Here is an 11,303-nt window from a genome sequence, read left to right as displayed (position 1 = left end):
TTATATTTGTATAATTAGTATGGTTTATTAAAAAACAAATATATTTAAGTTTTAATAATTATGTGATATTTATGTGTTGAATATATTTTTTTTTGGCATAAAAAAATGGAGCTAATTAGTAATATTCGTGTAGATATTATTATAATTTTTAATATATATATTTAATATTTTATTAGCAATATTAAAATATCATCAATATATTATATTTTAAATAAAATAATCTTATTTTATAATAAAAAAAACTCAAAATTACGAAATATTAAGAAATTTAATTTTTTATATATGGAAAAAAAAAAAATTGTTTATGGAAAGTATAAATTAGTAAGATATTAATCACTTATAAATAGTCATTTATATTTTATAAAAAAAAAAAACTTAAATAAAAAATATATAAATTTAATATTTATTACAGAAGAAAAAATCCTTTAAAATTTAGAATATATAATTAAGCTTGCATTTTTTATATAAATATATATAAAAGCTATTTAATATCCACTTTTTATTCCTTTAAAAAATCAAAAAATTCAAATTAACTTTTATATTACTTTCCTGTATTTTTTATATATCTTTAAAATATATTCAGGCTGGTTTAACACATTAATATTATACATAAATTCATTTTTTTTTATAATTTAAGATTAACTTTAACTTTATAACTTATTCTAATAATTATTTTCCCATTTATAGGTCTAAAGTTGATGTTCAAAAAATAAATTTAATATAAGAACTATTTTTCGATACATATATAATAAGAATGCAAAAAAGAACCATTTTAATTAAATTCTACATAAAATATTAAATTATTATTTTTTTAAATTTATATTAAGAAGAAACGCTTATTTGATAATAAATTTAATTCTTATTACTATGAAAAAAAAATCAAACAAAGTAATTAATTTAGCACTTTATTAAACTTTATAACTAAAAAATTAATAAATTTAAGATTTAGACTTAATATATTTATAGATTAAGAATTTTTATGATATTAAGTTTTATTTATAAAAAATTAAATTAAATTTTGAAAAAAAAGATAGGAATTTTGTTGAAAAATTTACCTTTATTTTAAATTAAAGAATACCGAAAATTTTATAATTTTTAGTTATTGCATCTTAAGATAATTATAATTTTTTTAGAAAAATTATTAAGAATTTCAATAATAATAATTATGTAGCAATAAAATAAAAATGACTTAAATAAATAATAAATTAATTCAATTTTAAATAAAATATAAATTTAAACCGAAGTAATTATACTAAAAATAAAATTATTTTTTAGAAAATCCTAAATATGATATAAATATTGTTTCATCTCATTATTAAATTTATAGATAAAAAAATATTAATAGATTTACTAATTTAAATAAAATATATTATTTATTTATATAAATTTTGTGTTTTTATTTTTTTAAATAATACTATTTTATTTGAAAGTATACAAAATTATAAAAAATAAATATATTGAACATATAATAAAATTATAATATAATAAATAACTATAAATTATATTTTATAAGAAATTTTAATTTTTGTAAATTAATGAAATGATTTTAATTTAAAATTTAATAATATTAAATATATATATATATATATATATATATATATTTTTTTTTTATATATATATTTATATTTTTAATGTATTTTTTTGAATAAAATAAATTAAAATGCATAAGATAATATGTTATTTTATAATTTAAAAAGATATATTTAATATTATTATGAATAAAATTATTTTTATTAATTTTTAGATAAAGTATATTATTTTTATATAATATTTTTTAGATTATTAATTGAAAAATTTAAATAAAAAAGTATATATATATTATAATATATTTTAAAGTGTTTCTAATAATTAAATTATTGTTTTTTTTATATATATTAATAAACAGATTATTATATTATAATTATATTTATTATAAATTTGATTTGATTTTTATATTATTTAATTATCTTTTTACATTTTAAAAAACAATCCTTTTATTATTTTATTTTTTGCAATATTACAAATAATTCTAATAACATTTATATTTTTTTACTCTATTAATATTTTATTTTATAAATTATTATTTATTTATTTCTAAGCAACAATTAAAATTTCAATTATTTTTCTATTTAATAAAATAATAATGTATTTACAATATAAAAGAATAATACGATATAAAAATAATAATTGTATTTTTTTTATTTGTCGAGTTTTATATAGTATATAATATGAACAATTATTATAAAAAGATTTAATATTTTTTTAAAAAAAATACTTAAAAAAGAAGGAATTAATTTAAATTCCCAAATTAATTAATTTTTGGCGCTTCAAAAAATAAATTTCAATACAATAATAACATTATCAAAAAAAAAAAAATTCAATTAATATTTTTTTTATTACCAAAAAAAAAAAAATTATAAGAAATAAAAAACTATCTAATAAATAAAAAAGAAACTAAAAAATAAATAATAAAGATTAATGAGTAGTATTCGAAAACAACGCTAAACATAATAAATGGAACAAGAAGAATTCCAACCTTTAGAAGAACATCCAAAAATACTTCCTTAAAAAACTCCTTTAAAAATACATTAATTAAACCATAATGATTAGAGATTAATAGTAAAAGAAATAATATTAGAGAATTTCAAAAGCTATTAAGGACGTCAAGTAATAGGTCCATTCCACAAAAGATTTACATCAGTGGTAGGTCCAAATGGAAGTGGAAAATCTAATTTAATAGAATCTTTATTATTTGTTTTTGGTAAAAAAGCATCTTGGATGCGTTTAAAGACTTTAAGTTAACTTATACACAATTCATCTTAACATTAAGATATAAAAAAGGCATCTGTAGAAGTTATATTTCATGAAATAAAAGATAAAGTAAAAATTAAACATTAAATCAAAAAATTAATTAGTATATCAATTTATTTAATACATATTTTATGTAGATTAAAATTTTTTAAAAAAATAATTATAATATAAATAAATATATATATATATATATATATATATATATATACAATATTTATAAATATAGGAAGGTGAAGATTATGAAATAATTGAAAATACAGAATTTAGTGTACGAAGAACTGTTAATAAATAAAGTGTATCTAAATATGAAATTAATAATAGAGAAAGTACTCAATAGGAAGTTATAGAAATGTTAAAATCAAAAGGAATAGACTTAAATAATAATCGATTTTTAATTTTATAAGGAGAAGTTGAATAAATATCATTAATGAAACCTAAATCTGGTGATCCAGAAAAACCTGGATTACTAGAATATTTAGAAGATATAATTGGGTCTGATTAATTTAAAGAGGAAATCGAAAAAAAAGAAGAATAACATGAAGGTTTGCAAAATGAGCGAAGGGAAAAAGGTGAGAGAATGAGAATTCATGAAGTTGATTTAGAAAAATTAAATGAATCTAAAAATTTGGCTGTCGATTATGTTAGAAGCGAACGATAAAAATACTAAATTATTAATATTTTAGGTTAAATAGAGTGCTATAGGAATAAAAGGGAATTAGGAAAATTAGAAAATAAAAAAAAAGAAAATGTTTAAAAAAATTTGGTAACTAAATAAGAAATTAAACAAAAAATCAAAGAAAATGAAGATATTATTTAAGAATATAAAAAAAATAAACAAGATATTTAAAATAAAGAAGTAGAAGTGAACAAATATACTGGAGAATTCTAAAAACTAAATAATAAAGATGCATAAATTAGGTAAAAATTATTATTAGAAACCGAAAATTAGACTAAAATAGAAAAACAAATAGAAGATCTTTAAAAAGAATATAATAAAATCGTGCGAGAATCAAAGGAATACGAGAAAGAAATTCCAGGGAAAAAAGTGGAATTAAAATAAATGGAAGAAAAACTAGATGAGGAGGAAAAGAAATTAACTGAATTAAGAAATAAAATCAATAATGAAAATATAAAATTAGTCAAGGAAAAAAAAGAGTTCGAAAAAATGCTTTTGCCATTAAAAGATGAATAAATAGATATCAAATAAAAAAAAGAAAATTTAGAAAATAAACTCAAATTAATCACTTCAGATTAAAATTCAATTTAAAATGAATTATCAAAATGCAATTTAAATAATGTGAAAATTAATGAAAGTTTCTAAGAATTAAAATAAACTATTGATAAGGCTAATATAGTCATTTAAAGTATTAATGGTAAAAAAAATGAAGAATTAAATACACTTTAAGAACTTAAAAATTATGAATAGAAAATTATTAGATCTATGGAAGAATGTAAGTAAAAAATTGATTAGTTTAATTAATAAAATTAAGAAAATACATCAAGAAATAAAGTATACATATATTATTATTATTGAAATTGTATATATATATATTGTTATTTTAATAAAGGTACTAACAGAACTTATACATGCTTAAAAATAAGGAAAATTAAATGGAATTTTAGGGAGATTAGGTGATTTGGGAACTATTCATGAATAATATGATATTGCAATAACTACTGCATGTCCATAATTAGATAATATTATAGTTGAAAGGTTAAATTTATATTTGAATTCTTTCATATATATATTTTTATTAATTTATATAGATATGAGGATGCTTAAATAGCTGTTTAATTTTTAAGAAATGAAAAAATAGGTAAAGCATCATTTATAGCACTAGATAAAATCGAATATAATAGAAATGAAATGGAAAGATAATTTTAAGCTCCTTAAGGTTCTTTAAGACTTTTTGATTTAATAAATGTAAAAGAATCTAGATTACGTGTCGCTTTTTATTTTGCTATAAGAAATACACTTTTATGTGAAGATATTGAAATGGCTACGTAAATTGGTTATGGAAGATAAAGACATAGAGTATATATGTATAAATATAATATATTTATTAATTATCAATATAAAAGGTAGTTACTAAAAAAGGAGAATTAATAGAATCTAGTGGTGTTATGTCAGGAGGTGGAAATCCAAGAAAGGGAGGAATGTCTAATAAATTGAAAATATAAATAAGTAATGAAGAATTGATAAGATTTTAAGAAGAATATAATTAAAATTAAAATGATTTGAAATAATTAAGAGAAAGAATGGGATAAAGTTAAAGTGATATTTAAAGATTAGAAAATGATTTAAAATTTGTTGAAAAAGAAATAGAAAATAAAAAATTCGATTTGAAATTGTGTGAAGAATAATTAGAAGCTGGCAAAAAAAAAGTAGCTACTTTATAAAAATAAGTAAAGCCAATATAAAATAATTAAAAAGAAGTAGATAAAATTTAACATGATATTATGGTTTATGAATAGTAGTATAATAATATAAGTAAAGTTGTATAAGAAAAATAACTAGCTATATAAGAAGTAGATGACAAAATTAATTAAATAGGAGGAAATGAATTAAAAAAATAATAATAACTCTATAATGAATTAAAATAAGTATTATAAATATATAAATATATATATATATAATATATATATATTATTATTTTAATAATTATTTATTTGAAATGCATATATATTAATATTTATATAAATTTTTATCTATATTCTAGAAACAAAGCAATTATGAAAATAGTATTTTCTAAATGGAAGCTAAATTAAATGATACTGAAAAAAATCTTAATAATAATTCTAAAGAAAAGAAAAACTGTTAACATTAACTTATCAAAATTTAAGATCTCATTTAAAAATATTAAGATTAAAAATAAGATATAGAAAATTAAGCTGTTGAAATTATTAATTTAAGAGAAATTTCTGAAAAAGAACTCGAAACACTTAAATAAAAATACGAAGAAAAAACTTAAGCCAAAATTAAGATTTAATAAATCTTAGAAGAATTTTAAAATAATTTAGAAAAAATATAAAAAGAAATTGACGAAACTGAAATAAAAATTTAGTAAATTATATTAATTTTTTTTATATATATATTTTTTTTTAATTAGGAAAGTATAAGAAGAATTAACTAAAAGTAATAATTAAATATAATAAAATAGAACTAGATATTTCGAAATTATATCTCAATATAATTTCCTTGATTATTTAGATGAAATAGCTAATTATTAAGTAGGATAAGAAGATTAATAATAATAAAGAAGGCCTGGTATTTTTTTAAAAAAATATATATTTTTAATATATCTAACTAAATATATAATAAAAAAATATTAGAAATAAGTATATTGGAATAAACAATAATTATGGAAAATAAAAATTAAATGGAAGTAGAAAATGATGAAGAAAATATATAAGAAAAAAAAATCGTACATAAATAAAGATATAATATATAAAGTATAATGAATATAGAAGTTAATTAAGATCTATAATAAGAAAATATAGAAAGTATCGAAAAATATAAGGAAGAATTAAAAATATAGAAAGCAAATACTGAAGAAAAGTTAAAAAGCTTAGGAAACGAAGCTAATATAAATACAATAAATGAATTTAAAGAAAAATATGTCGAATTTAAATCAAGAAAAGAAGAATTTGAAAAAGTTAAATAAAAAATTACTGAATTAAAATAAGATGTAGATAAATTAAAAAAAGAAAGATTCGAAAAATTCATGAGTGGATTTAACTTAATTTCTTCCAAATTAAAAGAAACATATTAGGTATATATATATATATATATATATATATATATATATATATATAGTATATATATATATTTACTTTATTTTATTTTAAAATAAAAAAAAGACGCTTACAAATGGAGGTGATGCAGAATTAGAATTAATAGATTCTTTAGATCCATTTTCTGATGGTGTTAATTTTACAGTTAGACCTCCAAAAAAATCATGGAAATAAATATCGAAATTATCCGGAGGTGAAAAAACTCTTTCTAGTCTGTCTTTAGTTTTCGCTTTACATTATTATAAACCTACTCCTTTATATTTTATGGATGAAATCGATGCTGCTTTGGACTTTAAAAATGTTTCGATTGTTGGTAATTACATTTATGATAGAACTAAAAATGCATAGTTTATTATTATTTCGTTAAGAAACAATATGTTTGAATTGGCAAATAAACTTGTTGGAGTTTACAAAACTAATGATGCTACAAAAACTATTTGTATTATTCCTTCACTTATTTTATAGAAAATCTAAGAAATAAACTAAGATAAAAACAATTAGAATGATGAATGAGTTTTTATTTTATAATATAATATTTAATTAATTTTTTTATTAATATAATTCGTTAAAAAATAAAATAAATATATAAATATTAATTTTATTTACAATTTTTTTGTTATATAAATAAAATTAATATTTTTTTTTTTTATAATATTTAAATTAATATATTTTTTTTTTCAAATATTTTTAATAAAAAAACATAGCAAATATATATATCTATAAAATCAATATATATATATATATATATATATATATTTATAAAAAAAATTCATATCAACCAATAACCTAAACATTTAAAGGATAAGAAGAATCTGACAAAATACCACATTATCCGCAAACTTTTTAAGCATCATTTTATCCTCTACAAGCATTACCGATACCTGGAGTATAGTCAGTACCACATTAAGGTGTGCTTTCTCTTTTAAGTCTAATATATCCATTTTCACCCCATTTTGTACCCCAAGAATTTCTTACAAGCCAATAGTCACCTAATTTTTCATCAGTACCATATCCAATGAGTGTTACAGCGTGATCGATTTCTATATTTTAAGTAACATCACATCCGCTATAGACACCTTCTTCATAATCATGCCATTTTGAAGCATCGACAGAAATAGCTATAGGACCAACAGTAGCAATTGCATGTAAAAGATGCTCGTATGAATTTACGGGTAATTTAAGATAGCCATCAACTGTGACTTCAGGAGTCATGGTAGCATGATCCCAGGTACATTAGCTGGATTTTCCTTAGTAAGATTAATAAGGGTATTTATATTCAGAAGTAAGTCCAAATAATTAGACGTAATTGAAACCTAATTCAGCTACAGCTCCATTACATCCGCCTTAACCACCACATTACATTTCGTTGGACATACAATTAACTAATTATTCAGTAGAGAGAACTTTCAAGTGTTTATCGGCAGAAATAGCGGCGTGACTTTCAATTACTGCAACAGTTGCGAAAGCCCAGCATGAACCACAGTGTCCTTAATCCTTTACAGGAGATACTACGTTATGATCTCTCCAGTCAACGCTCTTGGGGAGTTCAGCGATTTGTTCAGGAGTAATTTTTTGTTGTTTAATAATAATTGTCTGAATTATTAGTTACGGGAAGATCTGAAACCTTTAGAGTAACCTAATTTGGATTATTTAAATTCTTAATGGGACATGTCAGTGAAGGCGTTTATACCTCTTTTGTATGTATGGGAAGTATTTTAATTGTGAGAGAGAATTTCTTATAATTTAGATTCGAATATAATCTTTCTTTAATCGTATTCACGGGTTCCTTTTGCGTAGTTTTTGGAGTAATCAGATATGTATTAATCGAATGTGTATTCAGATGATAATTCATGCCATTTTGGAGCTGCTAAAAGTAAGCAGAAGAGAGAAAGAGTAATAATGAGGGTTTTCATTTGTCTTTTTTAGTATTTTTTATTTTATTTTATTTTATTTTAAATTATATTATATTTTGTTTGTTTTTTTTATAAATATTTATATTGGATTTTTTTTCTTTTTATTATTTCAACAATTTAATCTTTTCTTTTATTTTAAAAATATAATATAACAATTAAATTAATAAGAAAAAAAAAAATTCTTTTATAAAAAATATTTACTAACTGCGAATATTATTATTTTATTAATTTTTAATTTAATATGTATTTTATATATTCAGTTTATATATTTTTTAATAAATATAAGTATATATATATGTATAAATATATATATATTTAATTCAATATTTTTATTTTTTTATTTTGATATATTGATTATTTATTTATCTGATTCAATTTTTTTTTCCTTTATTAATTAATAAAATGAAAATCCATATAAAATATATATTTATTTTTATTGCAAATAAAAACATTAAAGAAAAAAAAATATCATAAAATGCGAAGCAAAGGTTAAATTTTAGATCTTTATAAAAATATTTTAAGAACTGGATTATAATTTAAGGATTATAATTTTAGACATTATATTATTCGACGTGCTAAAGTAGATTTCCGTAATAATGCTAGGTTAAATAATTAATAATAAATTGAGGAATAAATATAATTTGGAAAAGAATAATTACAAATGCTATAACGTTAAAAAACAATTTAAAATTTATATCATACATAAAAAGGGTGGCTAGAATGATGAAAAAAAAAAAGAATTTTCTAAAATATATATAAATAAATAACTATATAAGTATTATACATATAAAAAAATAAATGTATAAATATATATATAAATATAAATAAATATATATATATATATATATATATATTTATATATATTTATATATTTTCTGATAAGCTTTTTTTTATTAATGATATGAATATAATATAAAATAAATTTAAAATTTATTTTAATTCTTATATATATATTTTTTTTATTATTATTATAAAAATAAATATTTATTTATAATTTGAAATTTTATAAAATATTTTATTTTTCTATATATAACATAAAATATAAATATATTTATTAAATACAAATTTTATTTATTCTTTTATTAATTCATCAATTATATAATAATTTATATCTCTATTTTTTTAATTATATATTTCATTCGTATTATAAAATATTAATAAATTATAAGCGCATAAACTCTAATTTAATTTTTTTTATATTATTTAGCCTAACACAACATATTTATTATTTTTAAAGTTTTTATAAAACATCTCATATTTAATATTGAAAATTAATAATGGTAATTTAAATGAGGATTTTAATTAATATTTTGTTTAATTCTTAAATAGTTCTAGAAATATTAGTTTTAAAATTGCTCAAATCATTAAGAATAGTTTTTTTTTACCCTATTCAATCAACTCCTAATAGTATAAGTAAACAAAATTTTTTATAATTATTTGATTTGAGAATTGATGAATATTTATTTTTATTAAATTTAATAAATATTTGTTAATTATATTATAAAATGTTAAACATATATAAAAATCCTTTATAAATAAATTAAAATTAATTTTATCATTTACTATACTCAATTCAAAAGTAAGTTATATCTTTTCATAATGTTTAATACACAAAAGTAAAATTACTCTAAAAATTATTATTATATCATTCTTCTTCGAGCTGAATAGATTAAATAAAAAATTATTTAAGATAGTCAGTCATATAAAACCAGAATATCTCGGACTTTTTCAAATTCTTTTTACAAGCAATAAATACTACAAACACCGTTTTTTATTTGGAAGTTCAATAATATAATGAATTATATTAAAATTATTGCCACGAAATATTTTGATAGTTCTTAATTGTAAGTAAATTTATTAGAGTTTCATTGGTAATGAAATTTTGAGATTTGAACAAGGTTTTTTTTTAAGAATAATATAAGATAAAAAGAAGTTCGGAGAAAATAAATAATAAGGAAGGTATTCATTTGTTTATTTATTTTTTTAATATTAAAAAAAGGTTTTCAATTTTTTAAGCATTATTAACTCATAAATAAATTATAATTACATAATCATATATAAAAATATATTTATAATTTATATTTTTTTTTAAAAAAAAAAAAAATTAAACTTAATATTATTTAAGAAAAATATTATTTTTATAAGAATAAAAATTGTTTATTTATTTTTATTTTATATAAAATCATTATTAAATTTCTTTTTCTTTACTTAATTTAAAATGTATTTTAATGCGAAACAAATTTATATTTTTAATTTAAAAAGTTGTAGGTTTAATATTATTGTTTTAAAAAAGATGGCTTATAATTTAAAATGGTTTATTATTTCATTTAGGAAAACAAATATTTAGTATTAAAATAAATTTTTTAATAATAATAAATTTATATTTAAGTCGTAAAAATTGTAATATATGACATATAATCATACTATAATAAAACTTATTCAAATATTACATTAACGTAATTATTCTAAATTTAAATATTATATATTATAATAATTCATTTTAACTTATTTTACTTTAAATTTTATAATATATTTCAATAATAAATATTGTTAAAGTTTATATATATTACCAAAAATTTTAGAAATCGAAAAGATTTTAATACTATTAAAATTTCATATTTTTGATTGATTTGATGTCTATATATTGTGATATTTTTTATATTGCTGATATTTTTAGCATTACAGATGATTCCTATATATTAGATATTAACATAATTTTAGATATTTTTAATTGATATAAAAATGTTTTCTCTTTTTGAAAATCGTTTTTTTATTTGAACAAAAAAAATATAAATCAGCTCAAAA

At 17.4% G+C, this 11,303-nt stretch overlaps 2 protein-coding genes across 2 annotated transcripts, besides 19 other annotated features; one reads left to right on the top strand and one right to left on the bottom strand. All coding sequences in view use genetic code 6, as the record gives it.

The window, feature by feature from the left end:
- Window positions 1–133: 133 nt before the first annotated feature.
- Window positions 134–172: a microsatellite.
- Window positions 173–1,571: 1,399 nt separating this feature from the next.
- Window positions 1,572–1,601: a microsatellite.
- Window positions 1,591–1,643: a microsatellite.
- A 757-nt stretch (window positions 1,644–2,400) lies between these two features.
- Window positions 2,401–2,445: a microsatellite.
- Window positions 2,446–2,493: 48 nt separating this feature from the next.
- Window positions 2,494–7,242, top strand: IMG5_014480 (SMC4 structural maintenance of chromosomes 4, putative; the record flags this gene model as incomplete). The annotated part of the gene is made up of 9 exons (XM_004039617.1): window positions 2,494–2,859; window positions 3,017–4,300; window positions 4,359–4,504; window positions 4,558–4,825; window positions 4,873–5,394; window positions 5,511–5,854; window positions 5,901–6,058; window positions 6,124–6,563; window positions 6,652–7,242. 9 exons carry the CDS (start codon window positions 2,494–2,496, stop codon window positions 7,096–7,098), a joined length of 3,975 nt encoding a protein of 1,324 aa, XP_004039665.1. The 3' UTR covers window positions 7,099–7,242.
- Window positions 2,952–2,998: a microsatellite.
- Window positions 4,042–4,083: a microsatellite.
- Window positions 5,399–5,438: a microsatellite.
- Window positions 5,860–5,893: a microsatellite.
- Window positions 6,283–6,333: a microsatellite.
- Window positions 6,565–6,620: a microsatellite.
- Window positions 7,213–7,272: a microsatellite.
- A 20-nt stretch (window positions 7,273–7,292) lies between these two features.
- Window positions 7,293–7,346: a microsatellite.
- A 270-nt stretch (window positions 7,347–7,616) lies between these two features.
- IMG5_014470 (papain family cysteine protease, putative) lies at window positions 7,617–8,509 on the bottom strand (the record flags this gene model as incomplete). The annotated part of the gene is made up of 1 exon (XM_004039616.1): window positions 7,617–8,509. A coding segment is annotated over one exon (516 nt), but the record flags the coding sequence as incomplete, so codon positions are not given.
- A 2-nt stretch (window positions 8,510–8,511) lies between these two features.
- Window positions 8,512–8,571: a microsatellite.
- Window positions 8,516–8,540: a microsatellite.
- Window positions 8,572–9,245: 674 nt separating the features above from the next.
- Window positions 9,246–9,362: a microsatellite.
- Window positions 9,291–9,349: a microsatellite.
- Window positions 9,300–9,370: a microsatellite.
- Window positions 9,327–9,370: a microsatellite.
- Window positions 9,371–11,138: 1,768 nt separating this feature from the next.
- Window positions 11,139–11,173: a microsatellite.
- Window positions 11,174–11,303: the final 130 nt, after the last annotated feature.

The sequence above is a fragment of the Ichthyophthirius multifiliis genome (genome assembly GCF_000220395.1).
Source record: "Ichthyophthirius multifiliis unplaced genomic scaffold scaff_1120509249592, whole genome shotgun sequence".
Lineage (NCBI taxonomy): Eukaryota > Ciliophora > Oligohymenophorea > Hymenostomatida > Ichthyophthirius > Ichthyophthirius multifiliis.
Note: the sequence above shows the minus strand (reverse complement) of the source record. Positions and strands in the feature narration are given on the sequence as shown.